The 23,669-nt window shown below is 42.5% G+C and overlaps 1 protein-coding gene across 1 annotated transcript in view; it reads right to left on the bottom strand.

Annotated features, from left to right (window-relative positions):
• Positions 1–23,669, bottom strand: part of Ten-m (teneurin transmembrane protein Ten-m) — a 366,438-nt gene that overhangs the window by 197,916 nt on the left and 144,853 nt on the right. Inside the window, exon 3 of the mRNA XM_043410995.1 lies at positions 11,748–12,107. Coding sequence (XP_043266930.1) covers positions 11,748–12,107 — 360 coding nt within the window. The remainder of the gene's footprint in view (positions 1–11,747; positions 12,108–23,669) is intronic.

Genomic DNA, 23,669 nt, shown 5'->3' with positions numbered 1-23,669 from the left:
GGAGTTACATTCGAGTGAAAACCGCTATATTCGTCCACTGTAAATTGGCCAAATTGGCCGTTCAGTTCACTAATTTTTCGCCTCCGTGAACTGCTCTTTATAAAGAGCCAAGAGCATGAGGCATCGCGCACGAGAACCTCAGCCACCTCAGCCATCTGGTGGAGACTCAGCGAACTAAACTGTTTTGACGTTTAATTAACGTTGAAATTTCATACGATTATCTGTCAAATGTATTTTAGCTGAAGTTGATCGTGTGACCACCTGGAATTGATATATTCCGGGACAATGATGGCATCGTTCGCTACGCAATGGCTATTCAATTCGAGGCTTTTTTCAAAATGGTTTATGGACAGGCCGAATGCCGTTGATAAAATAGAACGTAAAATGAGGGTACAATTTACATAGCAGGCGCGCAATAGCAACACAGAGCCCCACCCAAACAACAAACTCATCATAGACTTTCGTATGTATCAACCAGACGAACAGAATTCACGTGTATGTACTTGAAGCGGGCAAAACAAACCGCACGTTTACAGAAGAGGTTCCATGGTGCGTGCAAACATTGGCACAGAGAGAGAGAGAGAGAGAGAGAGAGAGAGAAAGCCAGAGAGATGAGGGGAGAAGAGATGGAACGAGGGAGAGATGGCCCCGTGTAGATTACACAACAGTTTATTACGCTCGACGGGGGCGACGCGGACGACTCGCTACGGACTTTAATTAAACGGCACTATTTTAATATCTTCAGATGTATTACGCTGCGTACAACAGAGCGAGAAAGGTAGAAGTACATGACTTTGAAATAATCTGAGTGTCTGGAGTAGTAAAAAATTGTCATTAAAATGTTTTTCAATGATTAATTAAGCAACGATCGACAAACTACTCCGTGCAGGAAGAGAATCAATTTAGAGGAAAAAAATCGAAGCTGCCCATGGATTTCCCATGTAATAATGACATTTGCCGAATTTGATATCGATAGGACGGGGAAAAGGCAACATTCCTATAGCAAAGGGTACAAAAAAAGCGACGCAAAGATGGCTAAAAGAGATTTCCAGATTGGACGGCACGTGGTACGTGCATGCTCTGCGAAAAAAAAACACACACACGAAGTACTCTGTTTTAGCTTTGCTCTTTCACTTTCTCCCCCATATTGCGTTGGCGTACGTCGAGAAAGTCCATTCCCTTTTCGCCAGGAACGAGCTTTTCCCGGATCCCCGTAAGGAGAACCGACAGCCAGCCGCGTCCCTTTCTCCCGATCATCCGGGACGATTTGTACTCTCATACGTGTTCTGAATGAGGCGAAAGAGTCCAGGAAATTTGGCCGAGAGAGTAGTTACGAAATATAAGGGACAACATGTGTTGGTAAAGAACGAAGAAAATCGTAGATCATGACGTCTCTCCGACGCTTTCTCTTCACATCGTTGGCAGTGCTTTGAATTATCTTGAGCTTTATGGCACCCATGGGACATGAATGAACTAGGGATAGTGGTGATTCTTAAGTATGTGGATGTGTGTTTGAAAAAAATATTCGCACACGTGTGCTTGTGCTTGGCCCGTTATGCGCTCGGAAATGTGCCATTCACTTCTCTATATAGAGCCCCGAACGCGGTAGCTCGTTCGCGAGAACTGTAATGTGCCCTCGCCATCTAGCGGCGCAGACAGGAACTGAACTGTTTTTTTTCGAAAGAATCGACTGGGTCTAAGCCTAAGAACACTGGAAGAAGGGATTAATTTTCTCGTGTAAATGTGTTTTCTGTGAATGCTTCTCGAAAACTACGTTCCTGAGAGTTTTAATGGAAATCTTTGTTTTTTTTTTTTTCACCCCAGTGGTCAATAACTTGGTATCTGTATAGAACATTTTTCTACCTCCAAGAATGAATGTCTTTTGTTGACTCTGAGTTCTGCGGGTATATGTGCTCGAAAAGTATGGAAAGACACAGTGGCATTGTCCCTAAGGAAATCGATTCGACTTGGCATTGTTCGTCGGGCTTGAAACTTTAGAGTTGCCGTCACAACGTGACCTCCACGCTTCTTCTTGAGCGGTATACCGACGTTGCAATTACAGTACGGTCTTGAATTTTAATTTCATTGATTGTTATTCAATAACGAGTTATAGATTTCTATGAAATAATGTCTAAGAGTTGATAAAAATTATCTTCATGATCGTTAATTGAGAGAACAGATCGAAAGTGAAGGGCAGCAGATTCTGTGCTGGAAATGGTAAAACGGTGATTGTTCGTAAAAGCCGAATCTCCACGATCCCGTAAGTCACGTTGACGACTATGAAGGAACGGGCGAGAATCACGACGCTGGTAATTGTCACTGTGTGTATGGTTACTTCGGCTTTGCAGCAGCTCGACGTTAGAGCTTGGACAAAGCTCCTAAGAGCTCGACAAATTGGGTAACCCTCCTCCCTTCCCCTACGACTCCGTTCACCTTGCGACAGAAGCACCCTTAAGAGATGGACGAGAGTGTATAGCGTGTTTGATGCCCTCTTACGAGCCCTCAGCTCTTGTATTGGGAACTCGACTGGACGGGTAGAGAGCCCGAAAGATTGGCGTCGAAGGAGACGCCATACGTTTTCATTATTCCATGGTCTTCGTTGTCTCGTATGCCGCCGCAGCCGCCCCCCCCCCCCCGCCCCGGCTCCCCCTTTGTTGTCTGCTGAACCCTTCAGCTGCGAACTTTTTGAAAATAGGATAAAACTTTCGAGAATATGCTTTGGAAGGAATCGACAATAAAAATAAATAACCGTCTAATTTCCTAGGAGTGAGCACAACGCCGTTCGAGAAACAAATAATGAGTGTTTACCAGGTCTATTGTATCGTGGAGCTTGAAAGATTTGTTCCTTTAAATTTCTTGCAATGTCATAGCGGAAAACAGAGATGCACGGAGAAAACGAGGCCGAAAATTCTAGAAGAAAGTACTAGTATCTTGGGGACAGTCTCTACGTACTGGATTGCAGCATTTATTCGAAGAGCAGTAATAAGAATTGTTCTATCCACCATCGTAGAAAAGATCAATACCCATACCTTTTATTCAAAAGACTCAAGAGTGTTTTTCTTCATAAGCATAGTAAAAAATCTTTTCAGCCACTTCAAATGTTTATATTGTAAAGTTTGCTCGGGCAACCCTGAAAAAAACTATATTTATGGTGAAATGTCACACGTATCCGGTGTATATTCGTGTATTTATCATAGAATTTGCTATGCTGACAGTCAAAATTTGTGATTTACAATACATTTCAAGTTATTAGTAACTTCTAGTCTGACACGATGAATGAGACTCGAAAACAAAACGAAATATAGTAGACACGTGCATCATTTTTTGCTATCGACATAAAGCTGTTTAGAATTCAAGGAACGAAAAATAGCAAAATTCAAAAAATACTATGCTATTTGTAATCTATGTCTAAATACTTTGAAAATTCTTAAAAAATAATATATTCCTCACTATAAAAAATAAAACCGTTTTCTCCGTGTAGGTATTTCCTGGAGTGAATATTGATTTGTAGTCAAAGATGCATTGTTTATCGTTTTATTTAATTAAAAATCATGGTCAGATCACTTGTGACCAAAAAAGGCTTATTAATTATATTTTTGCTTATTTACTTGGGTGCATTTTATTGTTAGTTTTCATTGAACTCGCCCACGTCAAGTTTTCGGAAGTCTGGGGCGGTGTTAACAAAGTTTCGGAGGGAAATTTTGAAACCGGAGATCGATCTATCGTGTTGTAAGAGACAGATTTACGGTTATTAATTGATGATTCATAATTGCCAGCCACAACTAGCGGCAGCATCCGAACTTAGCTCTCTCTCTCTCTCTCTCTCTCTTCCCTGTCTCTCTCCTTCCCTCTTTCGACTGTTGCTGAGCTCGGAAGTTGCGAACGACGAATCTTCACCTCACCCCCTCCCCCTCCTCCTCACTCTCACCCTCCTAGTCTATGTTCCTCTCTTTCTGTTTCTCGCCTTTTCCTTTCCATGGAAAAGCCACCGCGGGTGTTGCTAATAGGGTGGTATCCGACGTTTAATTATCCCGCCATGAGATTTATAGAGTTGAGAAGGGGTCTCATTCCTCCCAGCGACTATGGAGTCCAACAAATCTGCTCTAGCCCTCGAGACTCGATAAACGCAAATTTTATATACATATGTGCGTATTCAAATTTTTACTTTCTCCTTTATATTTCCTTATCACGTTTTTCTTTATATTACTGTCATGAATTTCTTTCCCTTCATATACGAGATTCTATTTCATCCTCTCATGGACAGAATTATCACAAATTTAAAAAAAGAAAAAAAAACAATTTTAAAAAGACATGACAACAAGAATTTTAGCGTCGTAACCTTTTCAAGTGAATTCCTTATCAGCGACCGAATGTTAATCTAACTCCATTTGGACCATTTGGATGGTTTTTAGCTTCTGGTGACACTGGATGAATCATCATCAAAACTTTTTTTATACGAACACTTTGATAATTGTAAAAATTTAGTCGCGAAATTATTGAGCGGACAAAGTAAGTGACAAGAAAGAAAATGCATTGATAAAAAAAAAAAAAAAAACATTGCCAATGAAGAACAAAATTAATGGATGAATAAATGATTTATATATTTATGGGTGCGATATTAACTCTGTTTATATGTAGAGCTAATAAACATTTCCTCTGTCCTTTTGTTCCTTGTTTCTTTTTCTCACTCCCTTCTTCCATCCATCTTCTCTGGTTTCTTTCATTCTGTTTCTTTCATCGACCTTGAAGTTGCCAGCGAAATAGCTGCCGCCATGGCAATAACGCAATTTGCTTTCGTTTCTCGCCCACTCAGAGCCCTTCTAGATCGTTGGGGATCTCCAGCGAGTTCTCATTCCTCCCCCAAATATACATATACACAAGTCTCGGTACTCACTTTTTCCTTTTCACCCTTCGTGTGTTTTTTTTTTTTTTTATTTCTTTTTTCTATTTTTTCATTTTTTGTTCAGCCCCTCTTTCTTTTTCGTGCCTTTTCCTTGCAAATCGTATCCTCTCACCAGGATCGAATGAGGCAACTCGGCTCTCGGCTTGGTCGTCTGTTGGGGCGGCTACCTATCGTTTTTTTCTCAAGCTCCAGCCGCCTCGAGTATGTAAATTGGAGTTTCCGGCTGGCTCGCGTAATAAACGCGCATTAGGACTCTCTGGTTCTCTCGGTAAAATTCACAGAGACCCTTCGACGACTTTCCAACGTTTCCTCGCCTCCTCCCCTCGCCCCACGCGAACATTCCCCATTACGTTTCCGTCGAATCTGCAAATCCACTAGCGCTCTCCAGCCCGCCTTTTCCCTCCCCTTCGCACTCTTTTCCAACCCCCTTGATCCTCTTTGCGACTCAAGCTACCCTATTGGAGAAAACGTCACCCTCTACAGGATTGTAATCAGCGCCATTGATATACAACTTCTTTGTCTACCGCTCTTCCTTTTTTCCTTCTTCTAAAATTCTTTCAGAGTGAGTTTACTGAAAGTTCATTTTTTATTCTCGAATTTATTTTCGGAAAAGCTTACGGAATGATATAAACTGAAACTTCATTGCATCAGCAATTCACAGTATTCAGTAAGAAGTAATATAGAAATATTTTGATATCTCGACAGAAAAAAAACGAATGGCTTTGTAAGTGTCCCTCAATATTTATCTGACTCTCGAAGGCATTGGACTCGCTTATAGCATTAATCAAAGAGAAAACTGTAATGATCGATATAATTCTGCTCGAAGAAAGAAACAACGATGCTTCGTTTCGTCTCCGGAGATTGATGAAAAGCTGGAGACCTCGTATAGCAAATATTTGCATGAATGTACGGACACGGACCTTCGACTTGGGACTACCGGGACAAATGTATTTCAATATTTACCGAGGGCTGCTGCGACACAATTAAATTGTTGATGCTTCGCTGGAGCTAGTTTGTTATTTGAATTTTTCGAATTTTCGGCTTATGAAATTCAGTTCAGAAGACTGATGCGTTTGCTCTTTTGTCCAATTGAATTTTTTTGATCTTTGAGTTCTCAGAAATCCCTTGAATCATTTCTTTCTCGCACAAGATTTTCAAGGTTTTTCGTAACTGTTTAGAAATTTTTTCAAACTGCTCTTCAAATGTAAAACGAAAAAAGAATGTCGTACCTCAAACGAATTTTTACGGTTCGGATAAGAGGAATCGTCGTGGTATGTGAATTGGAGCTTAAGCGAAGTCACAGAAGAGTCCCGAGTTGTTCATCCTCAATAGTAATCTCCAAGGAGCCTGGGGAATGCGTAAGATATCCTTCGAGGAACTTCAAAGCGGCTTGCAAGTTCTAACGACGATTGAAATTGTTTCAGGAGCCTGCACGTAAGTAAAAAAAAAAGAAAAGAAAAAAGCAACAAATACAAGGGAGGAAAAGGAAGAAAGCTTGTGAGGTTTGTTCTGATGTTTGTTTGTGTTGCATAGATCGTGACCAAAACTGAGGATTTTGCCTCTTACTTTGTCGGGTCACAACGAATTACATTCCTGTTCCTGTACAAGCTTGGACCGATTCCTTTGTCTCCTCTTTTTAGCTTATCCGACTGTTTAGTGGATAGAAAAGACTCCGGGCTTGGACGCGACGTTCCAGTTGCATTTTTCCTACTCCTACTTACACTCTGGCTTCCTCCCTTTAGTGCCCTGAAAAGATCGCTTTCAAAAGATTTTGAATACCGAAACATGATTGAACCATCAATCGACCAATGGTCTTCCGAATTTATCAGGCGCAGCGTAAACAAACTCCCTGCCATTCTTACGTAAGGTAGCGACTGGATGCAATAAAAGTTGGACAAAACTGTTCCCAAAAGAAAATAACACGGAGCCAAAGTTTTTCGTAGAAGGGTGGGAGCCTGGATCAAAATCGGGCGTAAGGTAGTTTCCTTAGGGGGTGAAAGTTGTGCGTATCTTTGGCGCTGGTAAAAAGGCGACAGGAGGGTTGATAGAAGGTACGTACGAGGGTTATATCTAGATATAACAGAGAGGGCAGTTGAGTTAGCTACGAAGGGTCATGCTCTCGTTGATACATGATTCCTATTGCTTAAGCCAACGTCTTCCAACTTTTCCACCCAGAAGCAAAAAACACGGTAGGCTCGAATGGTAGTTGAGTAAGATTTTTTTCCCCACTGTCTGTTATCTTAAAGATGGTAATCATCTGCTGGTCTTTTTCTCTCCAATCAGATGAATGTATGTATAGCCAGAGGGCAAGAGTCATAAATTTGTGAGGATAAACTTTGAAAGTAGGTGAGAATTCGAACCGTGTCATCTCCTTAAAGAACTTGGAACGTCGCGAAAAATTCACGTTAATTTAATGCCACATTCCTTGCAAGCAGAATTCCTGGTGATACCCTAGAAAATCTGGTCTTCAATGACATCAACGCTTGACAATGTGTATCTTTTTGATCAATGGATTTGCAATTTGGAACTTGCCTAGTGCGCAAGATGAGACCAGTGGTGCGTTGGTATATTGAGCTTTTTGTCTTAGACTCAAGGTTACTACGCCATTATGAAAGGTTACTGGAGCCTGACCAATCTTAATGACCGCTCGATTGAACGTGTCGTAATTATGGCACCAAGCAACCGCCACGAGTCCACTGAAGGAGCTTTCTTGGATTTCTTCGATGTTGAGCAACACTCCTACATCACTGGTACGTTGGGCAAGTGGCATTACCGTTAGAATCGAGACCCTCTTACACACCTAGGATGCCTTTTACAGCTTTTACTCTTGCCTGTTCAATCCACCACAGTCATTCTGCATTACGACGCGCTGCTGTTGTATCATTATAGACCACACGAGTATATCGTTTTAAGCACACGTTACGAACAACCTGCTATTAGTGGCACGAAGAATGTAAACGCCGTCAGTGGGGTTGGTCGAGAACGATCATGTGTCCATGAAGACGCCGACTATGGGCTGAAATCCGTCGAGGGCATTGAGACTGCTGGCCTGCGTGGGTGGCTTCCATGAATCTTTTATTTATCATATTTATCATGGTGGTACGTGAAACAGTGTTAATAGTAAATCATGTTGATGACCCATTACCCAACGCTTCATCATCAAGCATAATTGTTAATAATTTCGTCTTTGGCAAAGGTCGTACATGGCAGTGCTAATATTTTTATGATCGTGCGGATTGAACCACCGCCTTTTTGCCTTCAATCGATAGCTATCCTCCGTGCTCATTATTCTTGGATTTCAAAGTACCAACCTTCTTGCAGTCTTTTCCAAGCTTTCGTATACTTTCTCTTTCTCGTCTGTATGAAGTTATATATCCCAGGTACTCGAAGGTATGTCAGGCTGAGGATCCGAGCGTAGGGGGATTGCCTGTCAATTGGGCTGCTTTGCTTCCCTCTACAACTGGGACGAGCACGGGAGAGAGAAGGCTTTCATTTAACTTAGAAATTGCTTCTTCCGTAGCGATGATGGGCTGCAAATTGGGCGCAGAAGAGAAAACCCCCGGGAAGCAGCAAGGGAGGAAACCAATAGCATCCAACAGACTGACTCAAGTGTATAATCGACAACTTGCTTTCCTCACTCGTATTACTAGAGTTCTTTTAACGGCATTGAATGGGTCTGCACATGAATTAAAATAAGATGGAGAAAGTTTTTTTCTGGGGGAGAAGAAAAATATAGAGGGACGCTGAAATGGTTGCGCACAAAAACCGATGGGGACAAAAAAATTGATTTCCCTCTTTTCTGATAAGAATTCTACCACCGTTACCATCATTAGCAACCTGGAAATCTTTGAAACATTATAACTGACTTCAGTCGATTAACCACTGAAGCGAAGAACCACTTGAACACAGATACCGATTCGGTAGGATGACGACTAGCGTTTTTCCTCCATGAATATTGCATGATCATTCAAGCTGAGAAACACACGTCCATTGATGTACTCGCACAATGGTTGGGGGATGATGACAAGTTGAAAACTTTCATTCCAGTGTGCTGAGGAAGCAGTGCGGTTGCATGAAATTACTTCCGTTCCATTAGAGACCAATGACATAACGAAAAAGCCCTCATGCGTTTGATTAAATTGGCGTGTGCGAATGCCCCGTGTAACATTGGCGTTTTGCAGTATCCATGAATTCGTCACGCCCGCACTTGGGGTTGCAACCGGAGAGGTGTACGAACGGAGGGGGCTGATATTAAGTCACCCCTGTTTGCCGGTTGCGTACTCCATGACAACATTAGTTAAGTTAGCGAATGAGAGAGAGAGAGCGAGAGGGGGGAGGGTAGTGCCATCAGACGACTCGGAGACTCGCCTGTATGATGAAGGACGTTTGCGCTTAGGCAAGGAGGCTTGTTATAGCCAAAGGCTTAATTACTCACATGGCAGAATCTTTCTATGAATGTGGATGCAAAATTGGGCATCAAGCGAGTAAAAGCGTCACAGTTACATAACTCGCTGGTGACCAAAGATAATGCAATCGTCTCTATTCCTCTACCGGATAATACGATGATGCCTACTGTCATGCTAATTCACAACAAGGTAATTGCACCCAGTTACGCACCCTTGACATCCAGGATCGGAGGGTCGAATATCCTCGTAGCTGATTACCATTGTCCTCAATGACTGGGACTAGGTCTACCTGCATGTACTTCCAAATACAATACCATTCGGCGGTGTATGAAGATCTTGAACGTATGTTGGTCTATATATGGAAAAGCTAGATAGTGCCAACCATTTCACATGCTTTGGAAGGAGTGAAGCCTTTAGAAAGATCATATGTTTTCATGTCCCGCTAACGATACCTTCGTTATAATTAGTCTTACAAAATAAATGAGTTTAAATAACCGCGAATGAAAGTTAGTTGTGAGAAATCTTGAATGGATCTTGCAACAAGATTAGAATCTTCCTGACAACTATGAGCAGCGAAGGAACCAGGGTGATCTCATTTTTCCGGGCTTCGGAGCTGAGGGAAAGAGCTATTTGCTCGAGGAACAAAAGAAAGTGCGAGATGATCGATGATGTCGGGAGTTACAGGATGGAACGACGTGATAGCATGGAGTCTCGTAGGGGAAGAAGGTTCGCCTTGTATACTCCCCTGCTCTCTCTTTCGCGCCCTTAGTTTCCCTCCCGACTATCGCGAATATTTCTCCCGGAAGTATATATCTCGACGGAATCGTGGTGAGACAAAGGAGAAGATGAGGATGATGGAGAAGCGAGTCTGGGATGAGGGCCAATGTGGCAGGATGTGTTTTCCTCGTGGAAGAAGGATGATAAGAAGATTCCACAAAGTCACTGCGTGATTTCGCTAAAATCATTGAGTGCGGATCGAATACAATGGACCAAAGCGTTGATAGCTATGGCCATCGTGGGCGCGACGAATTATTATTTCCTGTAGACGTAAGTAACCCCTTACATTCACGATATGATTGAGAAATTTCCAATGCTCGATAAGGGCGAAGGCCTTTCTCGAATGACTACGAATAAATGTCCAATGGTCGCGTTGGGGTGAATATATTTCTTGATCATTCAAAGCCTCTCTCTGCCCTCTTATCTTCCATACATCGTTGTTTTCAACGACTATATTTCTTTCTTGAATGGGAGGCCCGAACAGTTTCACATTGAATATCCCTCGAAAATTGAGCCACAAATCAAGCCACGGGTTTGTGGAGAGACAGCCACGTGCGTACCCAGGAAATTACGTGGTCCCGCGATCTCTGATCGGGTAATTCGAGAGAGGCTTTCAGTTACGAATCACTGCGATATTACGACACGTCCGTATATACTCGTAATATCTCTGCAGTACGCTGATATCAACGTTTTTTCATATTAAATCCTCCATTTATTTCTATTCTTGCCATCGAAAAGTGCTGATTTTATACCTGAATAAGCTGCCGTTCATAACGAGCTGCGACAAAAACGCTTTTAAAGAAGTCTTTACATTACCGGGCTGTTTTCGGCATTGGAGGCATCGCTTAAGACTCCACCCAAGAAACTCTGCGTTCCAGAACCAATTTGAAGATCGATACTAATCACCTGAAATGCTGCAAGGACGATTCTTTTAAATGCCGATTCCTATCATCCTGAGACAGCTCTAGAGGCAAGTTCTTCCATCGAAAGGAACAGCTTGAATGTCATTTGAGTGTTGACACTGGAAGAGTCAGAGAAAGCAAAGCGAAAGGCCATGACCGTAGGCATACGTGAAACATAGACAGAGCCTAGCGCAGCATTGGTTGAGTGTTGCTAGGAGTCACGAGAATCCGACCTACGTTACCGTCCAGGCGATATGTCATTTGAACTTGACAACCCAGTGTGGGCACAAGCGTTGACTAACCTCACCCTCCTCCTGTTCTTCGTGCAGTAAACGTGTGCGATGTATCGCCAGCTATAGTAGATGTGTACACACACGCGCAGTGCTCTTGTTCAACCCGATATCCATGTATAGTTACAGATATCGAAGAGCTCCGACAAGGAACTTTGAGAACCTTGCCCAACCGGACCGTGCTCATTCATCATACTTGCGTAATACAGGAACACGATTTCACGTTATTGGCAATAGTCGAGCTCGTCATAGCCGACCCGATACACGAAATGGGTCATCATCCTTCTTTAACTATAAAAAATAAATGGATTCTGCAATTCCACAATGGCCCAGCCCGTGTACGAAAAAGCGGATGAAAGGACTTTGGAACTTTGACTTCGAGCTCACTGAACACCTGTAGAACTCGTTCCATCTGCCATCCTTCAAAGTCATCCCTGAATAGAGCTTGAAGAAGAGCTTGCGGACTTACCGTTATGAACTAGAAGAGTCGAGTCCCTGGCAAGGTTGGTCAACTCGCTGTCAGTAAGAGTTTCGTCCGAAGCGTTGCCGGAAGTAGGCGTATCACTCAGCCCCGCGCCGCTCCCAGGAACGTGATAGAGCGGATGTTGTTGCTGTAGTTGTAGTTGTTGCTGTTGCTGCTGTTGTTGCTGGTAGGCTCGTTGCTTGCTGTGCTGACTCGAATTGTAGTGATTGTGTTGGGACTGAGCGGTTTGGTGATTATTTTGGGGATAACCAACGCCACGGCCACCACCACCGCGTTGTACACCCAATGAATTATCCTCGCCCTCGCTGCCGCTCAGGCTGTAGGCCGGGTAAAGCCGTCCCTTCCCTGTGGAACGTGAAACAAAGGGTGCAATCAGGAACCCCAGCTCGATAAACCTCATTCAAATCTTCCCTTTCCCTCTTCCCTCCCAAACTTCCATCCCATGTCTGTCTATACGAATCGTCTGTAAACAATTCAACGATAAAATATTAATCAAAGGAGTTACGTCGAACCGCCGTGTTTGCAGAACTGGGACACTTGCTTTATTCTGTTTTTCCCTTCTATTCGAGTTAGCTTGAATTGGTTCGAATTTCGGTTGTCACATGGCCTGTACTTTTTGCGGACTTCTTCAAACTGCGTTGGGCTCTTTAATTTATTTTTGTTTTTTGAGAGTTCATCAAAACACGTTACTCTCATAATCATTTTTCTTTTAAATCTTATGGTTCGTTTTATTTTATTTTCTCAATCAGAATGAATAAACGTGAAAACTATTTTGACTTGAGTATTTCTCACGAATTCACGCATTCTGATCCATGGGAATAGTTTCGAGGTTCTACAAAAATACGTCAGTTGGCACGAGGCTGTGATACGTCGCTGAGTAAGACGCACTAACGACGCGAGAGACTTTGAATATCTATCTCGCTCGATTATCGACATTCGAACGTCTTCTCCCTGCCTCATCCCGTTGCACTGTCAGCCTCTTCGTCATCCTATTTTCACGTAGGAAGCTTCAATCTCAGCAGAAGCAGCGTCTTAGTCAAAGGATTCTCGAGATCCTTGTACTTGTAGCCAAAGTTTACTCGTTACGTTGCCCACCGCGCGTTACTATATAAGATCGTTCGAAGCAGGAGGATGAGGTGTCGAGCTGCACAAGCAGGAACGTTCCTCCTTCGAGAGAGACAGAATGAGAGGAGACGGAAAGGACCAGCCAGAAGAAGACTGGGAGCAAGAAATCAGAGAGGATCAAAGAGAGGACTGAGAGAGAAAGATAGGACAGTATCAGAAGAGTCTACGCTCGACTTTCGATCGGACTTTAATTATTCGTTTTAAAGGACGGTTAACAGAGTTACCTGGTCATTGTATAACGCCCGATAATCTCGTTCCACTAATGGCTCCGATAAAAGTCTTTCGTACGTTGCATTAAACTCATTTCATACTAAAGAGCTTCGTGTATTCTTCAATTTTTTGAATCCACGGCGCAATAGAATATTATCTTTTCTAGTTTATTCTTAAATTCATAACAAGCTTTCGTTCCATTTTTTTTCCTGTTGCCTACCATCATTTTATAATCAGGTTTTTCTTATTCTCCATTGTTTTTTGCGCACGCTATTTTCATCGCTATTCCTTGTACACTATGTTCCATTAAGGAGGTTGAAGCGTATCTTATGTTAAAACTATTTTCCAACTTTGCCCATTAAAATTTTTTAAACAAAAAGCTTAAGACAGTATTAAACTTCTGTCGGGATATGCCGATGATTCACCGTCGCGAAATTGAGATATTTATTGTTGAAGTTAGCAATTTTTTGAAAGTTCCCATAAGAGCCCATGTTTAACCTTGTCATTTTCAACAATGAATATCTCGATTACCAGGCGGTGAAACCTCTCCAAATTTTTCACACATAATTAAGCGCTGTTCAAGAAGATTCACGTAAATTTTCAATTCATTAATTTTGAATAATAAAATCTAATGTACTTTTCGTATGATGTCCTATATATATCGCTTCAACTTCCTTTATGCCTGGACCTATCATAATGCAACTTGAACGGTCGGTAACAATTGATAGGTCCAGGCATTAAAACATAGTACTGTACCTATTGAGTGAACCCTCAAAAGTAAAAATGATCTCAACTCAGAAAATGCAACAGAAATCGACTGATTGAGAAAAATGGAAATTCTAAATTATTTTTCGAAAGAACCCCCAAATATTTGTCATTCATATTTTCATCTAAAAGAACCAAAAAACCACTGTTTCGTTTTCATTTCAATGCATCGAAAAACGAAACACAAAAGTAGTTTCGGTCAGTCGTTATCTACTATGCCGAAGTTACAAGGCATTTTCAAGGTCACAAACAAGATTGCTAGCAGCTTAGATTATTCGAAACCTGATTTCCGAAAACCCGAGTAACGTTAAATGACCATGGTATAAGAGCAAGCGTTTAGCAACAAAAAGGCGTTGAATGTGATCGTCTTGAGGCACTTTGAAGGAAACGATAATATATATAAAATTCTGGTAAATCGAGAGTGTGTATATGCGATAAAATGTTTTCAGAGGTGGAGCATACAGCAAGCACGGGTGTTGGATATCAAGCGATGGCACTTTCGCTTAAAGCAAAAAGAAAGAGGGAGGGAGAGAGAACGAGATTGAAACCCAAGAGGTAGGACGGTAAAAGCAAGCTGATGGCAAAATGCGAGGGTGTAGATTTACTATACATCTCGTTCGGGCTGTTTGTGTACGTGTGCTGGGCATTAAAGCTCTCGAAAAGAGACAGTGGGCGTTTGCCACGATGAGGAAATCGAAAGATACAAGAGTAAGAGAGACGAAAAGGAGCGGAGAAAAAAGAGAGAGTGAGAGTTACTTGGGGTGGCAAAACAATCCGGACGACTCGCACTTGGACAAACATCCCAAACGCGAGACTTCCGGAGGGTGAGAAGAGTGCTACAGTTACTGAGAGTGAAAGCCTCATGGGCGATATTCTTGCAACCCTATACCGCATACCATCCCGTCTTATACTTTTGCTTTTTCGGCTGAGGTACTTTGACCCCTCGTTTCGAATAACACCGGACCCCTTACGCATTCGATAAAACATTTTTCACGTTTTCGACATTTCGGCAAATGGGATTCATGGAATCGTAGAGGAAAACATGTTTTATTATTTAATTGGTTAATTGATTAGTCGAGCGGATAATTCTATTTTTATTACAGATTTCCTGCTCGTTGTTGGTTCTCAGAAAATTACGTTTTATATATTTATGAACGATTCGTTTCCTAGCTCAGAAGTAAAGCGGTATTTTATGGACGTTAGATTTTCATGAAGTGCACACCAGCTGGATAATCGGTGCTGGGAATAAATGCTGAATGACGAGAATCGATTGGAAACGCTTCCATTCCCGGCATCAAACGCAGGGTATAAAGGATACCGGCTGACTTTTTCGTTATGATTTTTTATCGTCCTTTTTTATTTCTTATTTTTTTTCTACTAGATGAAAAGGTGTGTGAGCGTTATTGGTCGCACGATCGGACGAGCTCGGGTCCGAGATGAGGAAAGAACGTTGAAACGACGAGAGACCCTCACGTACTTGTCCTTCTGCTATATAAGCGGGGACAAGGACGAGCTACGAAGAGACGCGCGGAGACAGAAAGAAAGAGGGAGGAAGAGAAAAATATTGCCTCCAGGTTTGAGTGCGAGGTTTGCAACGAGAAAACTGCAGATGGTCATCGGCGTCGGGAACGTAGTCACGAACCGGTTTCCTCACACCTTATTCTTCGCGAAGATATAATACACATACTCTCGTTTTCACGCACCCAAAGGTACCTGCTGTCGCTGCTAAATGTTTCGTACGTGTTGCGCGAGTCTCGTATCTCGCTCGCGTGCAATCGTGCACAATCGAGTGCACCTCCTGTCAAAGTAATTGATCGTCGAACTGTTTCACGCAGATCACGGATTCATTGTCAGTCGATGATACACAGTGATACGTCAACTCCGGAGCCGTCATAATTATCGACAGCATAATTCGACTTAATTCATCGACCTTATCCAGAAAAACGTTTATTTCGATATTTTCTGCACCGAATTATTTGGAAATTGATTATGCAACTATGTGAAATTCAAAAATATTGGGAAAAATTCGATCTTACCTGCTCTTTAGAAATGTAGCAGGCCTTCCGATTCATCGAAAATTAAGAAAGTTCATTTGGTAATCGAATTAACAAAGAGATTTCGATTTAAACATTTGAATATAGTAATAAATAACTAAAAAATGTTCTGTCAAAATTTTGAGGCCCGTGGATAGTTTGTTCGTGAGAAAAAAATTTTAAAAATTTAAAAATTAAAAAAAAAATTAAATTCATCTTCAAATATGAAATTTGCAGGCATTAACAAACAGTTCTTGCAGGAATTTTCCCAAGTGATAGAAAAATATGTTTACAGTTTCGTAAAATCCATTCAATATTTATAAAGTTCGCAATTCATGATATTTTTTTTTCGAAAAATGGTGATTATTGGGAGGTTAACCCGTATGTTACTTTCACTATGGCAACGTTGCATCCATGCGCTTTTTGAAACCGGAAACTACGTTTTCCGATCCACGCAACTCACACTAGGGACTTCCAATAAAATATGAATCTCTACCATGTTTTAATTATGCCAAATGTTTAAACACTGATTATGACATGAGCGCGTGTGAAAAATTCTGTCAATAACAGCTGCATCGACAGTACAGGTTACGAGGTCGCGGTGTTGCCAAACTCACTGGACCGTCGACTACGCTAGTCGCAATAATTATTCTTTTAACTAACTCGGTACCAGACGAACTTCCTTAATACGATTTTTCTAAACACCGCTGGGCAGCGTACGATCTCGGCTCCTCTGAAGTTAATTACCTCTAAAGTTAGCCCCCTCAAATTTAGGCGAGTCCAACACGTTTCAATATTTTCACTTGACATATAATTTATAGTGTTTCAGGTGACCAACATTGCAATATTAGTGTTTGATTGTTGAAGCACGCGGAGCGTTTATGTGTCTTGTGTATACATGCAGCTGTAAAGTACTGACGTTGCTCAACGCATGCCGAGGTTGTCTGTTGCATATCTGAGGTACAACATACAATCCCAGTGAGTAAACATGGAAATACGTCGACGGTAAAAGGGACATGGGAGAATATTGATGGAGGAACGTAGAAATATGGTTGATAGGACATGGACGAGGAAGCTTGGCCATACACAGAACACGGGAGGATCCATTATAATTAGGTTTGATCGTGCATACCGTTAATGGAGGCTGTATCGACTTGGCCACACTCACGCACATATGCACGCGTCGTCAACTAGACTCTTGTAGTTAACCAAATTATTCACCATCCTGTTATCTGCCTACCTTCGTTCCTCACGTGTTACATCGCGTCCGAAATTTACCTCGCGTGTGTGCACATACTCTGTACTATACCTAGTTACAAACGAGTGACATCGGTTTTAGGATGGACCTCATTCCAGCCAAATCCTAAGCTGTGGTCTTTTGAATCACGGCGTATCATCTTTGGCATCGGTGACCCGTTCATTAGCATGCCTTCATTAACATCCGAAAGTTAGTCGTGCAGAGCTGCCCACGAGAAATTACAAGCCAACTATTTTGGCATTAGATGCTTTGGTTGGGTTCTCAAGCGAATTATTACTTTTTTGTCTTTGGCAAGGCAAACACGTGTGCCCAAACTATTTTCAGGGGCTGCGTATTTTACTTTGGCTATCTAACAAATTATCTTTTCGGGTCAAAAGTGAGTCGTGCAAGATCGTAGTCTGCTAGGAGCAAACACATGGCGCGGGAAATCGGCAAACAAAATTAAATTAGAAGGGAAAATTCATCGTGGCAGTAGTGTTAGTCGACATTCAAGTTGTTGCGGTGAGATCCAGTGCGAACTGTGTGTTGAACGTTCAACTCGCGATACGCGAACGTTGGGCACGCTACGGAAAAGAGAGAAGGATGGGGCCGGCGAGTACAGAACCGTGAAAGCCAGGGGAAAGCCAGTTGAGAGGTTGCTAGCTCATCCCCGGCTTCTCGGGCTTCGTTATGCTCACGGGACAAACTTTTCCGTGTCGGCGAGCGCGGCTGGAAATCGTTGAAACAACAGGGACGAATATTTTATACCTATACTCGGCCATGTGCTGGCCAGTTAAAAAAGGGAAGCAAAGAAAAGTAAGAAGAATCGAGAAAAGTGGCGTACCGGTATTAGTAACGGGAAGACTAAGAAAAAACGAAAACAAAATGAACGTGGGAAAAGTCGAAATAAGAGTTGGATAAAGTTCTCCGAGCGGAGTCTGTGTTCTTTTCTTGCTGCTAAAGCTCACGATGAAAAAAAAAGCAGAAAAAAAAAACAAGAAAAAGAACATTCCAAAGAAGTATGGACGTCGCCATGTTGGCCAGATTCGCAAATTTCACATGGACCATTCGTGCCTCGAATTCTTTTGAATGTGCCAACTAGGACACTCGTTCGTTCTGCTTCGCTATCATCCTCGAAACCCGTACAAATGTGAAGGACCGTGAATATTGCGTGAGCAACATTGCCAGAGTGACTTTTATAGCCTCATGAAAGTGTGTATAGACAAGCACCCACTTTACTTCGTACGCGACCACGTTGCCACCGTTGAACGTGTATCACTCGATCCGGGGTCACTCCGGTCGCGCGCCGTTGTGAGCTTAAGGGCTCACCTATATACCTGACCTACCACCCTGAGCATGGTATCGTCACTAACGCGTGAACCTCCCGTCTTCGCGTCCAGCTATGTTACGTCGCGTCGCCTGTTCACGTGACCGCTGTACCATTTATAATCCACAACGTGATATAAAAGCTCGGTAAAATAACTATTTGATATGATGATGCATGGCGTTAGTGGAGTGAACAATTGTCGGGAGTTTATCGGCATCACCACCAGCTGCGAGCTATGATTCTCAGAAGTTGTTGGTTGAGTCTTCGAAGCGAGAGCCTGTCGAAAAACAAAAGTTGTAAATCGACGATCAAACTTGAACAGGATCGATTCGGTTTTGAGATCAAATCAGAAGTCAAATTTTACGTTTTACAGTTCGTTCCAGAGTTAAAATATCTCGAGTGGACCAAGATGACCGACCAACGGAATGTAAAATACACTGCGGAACCTTTTTTTGATCATCCATGTATATTCATTCGAAGCCACGTATTCCTGCTTCCTTTCACAATCTTGTTTTCAATTCCATGCTATTTCGGGACTTAGAAACCGCTCCTGGCTCGTCTGTGCAGCTAACCCCCATGAGCGCTATCGATCCCCAAGCCTCGGAGCCCGACTGCCACCACAAACCACCGCTGGGCTTCTCTGACCTCCTGCTGTTGATGCTGGTGCAAAACCACCTTGCCGCATCGAATCACCGCACTCAGAGCGCACCAAATCTCATCAGTCATCTAGCGAAAGCTCTAATCCTTACCAAAGCTATCGGAGAATATTTCCGTACTCGGATGGAGATAATTTCAAACCGTTTTCGAGAAGGATCCTTCGTTAATTTGCATCGAATAATCGTGTTTGGATGGGCTATTAGGTCGAAGAATTAAGTGAACAACTGTCTGATGAGCTAGAGGTCGATTTTAGAGGTTCACTCGGATAGCTGAGTAGTGAAAAAGTTGAACGGCGAGCTTTCGAGTAGAAAAATAGTCAACCATATTTTTTCCTTCTTACGATTACATTTCTTCAAATGGTTCGATCAAATGCTTCGAAAACATCATCGGATACGCTGCTCCCATGCTCTTTTTCCCCAGTCAATGCCATCTTTCCGGTTCTTGTAGCTCCTTCACGAACATCTGAGTGGTCTCAACGAGCTGAGCAATTGAAGAGACGGTGCAGTTTTTTGTTTTGTTGTTGGAGTTGTTGGCTTCTGTCGATGCCGAATACACTGGGAGGGGGAGTAAAATCTACCACCGACATTAACCAAGCAGGATTCTTACGCGTTGCGGATAATTCCTGACCAGCGAACGAGCACGAACGAAAGATTAATGAACGAAGCTCGAGACTTTTTTGTTCTGAGAGGCATGGAAGTAAAAATGCTAGGTCTTTGACAACATTGCCAATGGCGACGTTAGCACTCTCTTCTCCGGAGTATACATACGCGCAGAAATGCGGGAGCAGGTGCGCGAATCAATGGCAATAACCTCGGGGCCTGCGTCTCGAACCAATTATCTTCCACGACTCATGTGCTCTCCTCTCTCTCTCTCTCTCTCTCTCTCTCTCTCTCGCTTCCCCGTTTTCCTTTGCCTCAAAGACGCTTTAAGTACATGTCATATAACATTTTTTGACAAAACCCGAACACAATCATGGAGTGTTCGCTCCTTCACGAATACAATGACAGTAATTAATAGAGAATTTTCAATGAAACCTGGCACTTGGACAGGAAACCATTTCACAGATATTCCTCAATTGACAAATCTAATGCTCCAAGCCATAAATCAAGCAGTGCAAAATCACGGCTCCAGCCATTTTATCCGGATATGAGGAAAAAATGGGGAAAGATGGCCAAACAGGTTACATATTGGAGACGATTATGATAAATTATGGGGTTACCAAGGAGCCCAAGCGATCTTGGCATGTAGCGTGTGTGTTGGCTTCGGTTATGTAGCTCGCGAACAAGGCGCGTGCTTCGAATATCGATCTATGTAAAGTCACCGACTGGCTTTTACGTATTCTCGGCTGGTTAATGTGGGTACACGCGAAACCACTACGTTTTCTGTACCCGTGCGCGCAAACCGAGGCTATGCTCGGGATCGAGGAGCGTTGAGGACAGTACCAGAAAGAAACGAGACTACAGTGCCGTTAACAAGAAATAGTCAAATTTTGATCCAGCAAACTCCAGCAATCCAGCAATCAGTGGCGCAGTCTCGAATTGTCTGTCAAAACAGTTGTATGACTTGAGGACAAACTTCAGATGACTGGGAACATTGACCTTACGGTTCGTTAACAATCTCTTTTTTTTCTACTTCCATGTTAAAAGATCTTTCCTGTTGGTGTTAAGGTATACTGGCTATTGCTTATTTATGCACATATCTATAGAGAGGATTCGTCACTGCTGCTGACGATTCTAAGCTCTCTCTGGTGGAAGAAAGCTCTGAATGCTTGACGACAATTAGATTCACTTATCCTCCATCCTTTTCACCATCCGGTGCTCTACTTTCTACCATTTCTATCGCGTTCCCTTCATACACACCGTCCATATGCATGTATATAATAGAAATGGGTAACGGGAAGAGAGAGAGAAGGAATTGCAGTCGTGAAAAGTTGACGAGTGCAGGCTTGTCAGGAAAAGTGCTGCGCTTGCGATTCCGCGAGTGAGTAGAGGGAAGCGGATTGTGTAAGCGGAGGATTGGGGTTGCGGAGGGAAACGTTGACGAAACGGGTGGTTTGCTACTAAACGACAATCCTCTGAAAGGTATAGCGCGAGTGAAAAGAGAAAGAGGAGAGTGCGAGGAGAGATAGATCGTATCAAAGCGGATAGTATGAGTGGGAGAAAGCACCAGTTGAGAAACGGTTCATGCCTGAAGAATGCGAGGACACCGAAGAATATAGGGGGAGAGATAGCCGAGTCTGTAAAGATAGAAGGATTCTCTCCATGGTTCAGCTGGATGAATAATTCAAGGATGGGTCAAGAAATCACAAGAGAGAATTAGAGATGAGTTCCAAGGCTTTCCTCTCATCCATTTTTTCTTGTACTGGAAAAAGAGTACAGTCCTCCCATCGCAATATTCGTCTCTCTTCATAGTTAGACACACATCATTTTTGAAAATATTTAACTCTGCCGAATCTCTGAACTTCAGGACATGAGTCAGTTCGTATTTGATCGACAGTGGATTGTAAAAAAATGCTCTGCCATTGATGAATTTTCTTCCAAGATTAAAATGCAGGTTTTGGTACGCCCTGTACATTTTAAAGATTTCCAGAATTCTGTATATAACGTTTCAATAAAGCAGTGGAGCTCCAGTGGCAGCAACGCTCTCCTGCTCCCGCAAAATCGCTCGCCCTCGTTCAAGGACTGGTTTAATTAATTAGTAAGAAGGCTGATTACAATACATGTCCCCTCGACGTAGCCACACTTGAGACCTCCGCCCACCTTCCCTCTTCTATCGTCTTGGCGCTTCTGAGGTCCTGAGGCGAGCTCAAAGTCATTTGTGCTTCGACATTGCAGTTCAATTACTTCGATTGTGGTATCCTACTCACCAACGGTCTCGAGTGACATTCAAAACTTTTTCCGTCTCGTTATTTTTTCTTGGGAATAAAACTTCACAACCTCACGAACATCAGCAGGCACTTGAGAAGTGACTCGATTCATGATAGAAGATTTCATTCATACGAGACGCGCGTGAATCCATTTTTCGTACTTTAAGCACGAGCACACACCGGACCCTCAAAAATGTCTTTTGGTCGCAACGCCACTTCGGAAATAGCGGTCCATGTCTATTGAGTAGTGGATACAACCGAGCAAAGTGCTCGAGGCCATTTAGCTTAAAAAACTGTAAGAAAATGGCCGAGTGTTCCGAATAGGAAGGTCACAAGGTTGAGGGGTTCAACACTTGGAAGGAAGAGCTCGGGTGTCGCAGCAGCTGGGCTCGACGAAAGTGTTGAAAAAAAAACAAGAGTGTACTGAGTGATGAGTATGAGAGTGAGAAACGCGAAAGAAGGGGGAGAAAAAGAGTTTGAAAGAAGAAGCTTGAAAATTGCATGAGATTCTAAAGAGGTACATGATCCCTGAACTCGGTGAGTGGAGGATCAAGGGTGCCATTATTATTGTCATCGAGATGTCGAACGTGGTCGAGAGTCTTTTGGGCTATATATTTCCTTCGAGATCGATCATTTACGCCTCATTAAGGAGGTTCAAGCGTATATTATGGAAATATGATTTTCCAACTTGGCACAATAAATTTTTTTTTAAACTCGAGACAGTATTAAACTTCAGGCGGAATATGCCGATGATTCACCGTCTCGAAATTGAGATATTTATTGTTGAAGTTCACAATTTTTTCAAAGCTTCGATAAGAGCCCATGTTCAACCTGTCATTTTCAACGATGAATATCTCGATTACCAGACACGGTGAATCCAAATTTTTCACACATTATTAAGCACTGTTCGACAAGATTCCAAATTTTCTATTCAATAACTTGGAATAATAAAATCTAATGGATTTTTCGTATGGTATCCTCCATATGTCGCTTGAACTTCCTTAAAGAAAACCTCGAGCCCACTTCACTAATCTTATAACAGAATTGAACGGTAGGTGCATTACGATTTTTGATATACTTAGCGACAGAGATAAAAATCGAGGTAAGATTTGAAATGAAAATCATCGAAAAATGAATGAACTATTAAAAATTGCAGCATCGATTCATTTTCGTATTACGTTCAGGTGGCTTCGAAGATGCAGTACGGAGCTCACTCCCATTCGCTTGAATGTTTTTTGTTCTTCACCCGTTCCACAGTTCGTTGGGTGGATGGTTACCCAGACATAAATTCTGTATCGGACAATGGGTAATTGTGCGATCTGGGCGACGTGAGCGCGAGCTCTGCCGGTGGGCATAAACCCGAAGACGAGCTCACGTAAGGAATAGCCGATATGGAGTACAGTAGAGACCCTCGCAAAGTGCTTATTTTTTCTTGGGATTCGTCGATCGACGGCATCTTTGAAATCGTCCAAGTGAATAGTGTAAAACTTTGATATCGTTGTTAGGTATTAGTTTCGAAAGACGAGGAATGTAAAATACTGTGGGGGTCGAGGATGATCCGAATTGAGCAGACGAATTTGACCGAATTTTTGGATAGGCTACAACGAATGTCCAAAATTCTAATGGAAATCGAACAACTCGAATTGATACGAACGAAAATAAATAGTTTGAAAACTTTGACCACTGC

Source organism: Venturia canescens, chromosome 2 (assembly GCF_019457755.1).
Source record: "Venturia canescens isolate UGA chromosome 2, ASM1945775v1, whole genome shotgun sequence".
Lineage (NCBI taxonomy): Eukaryota > Metazoa > Arthropoda > Insecta > Hymenoptera > Ichneumonidae > Venturia > Venturia canescens.
Note: the sequence above shows the minus strand (reverse complement) of the source record. Positions and strands in the feature narration are given on the sequence as shown.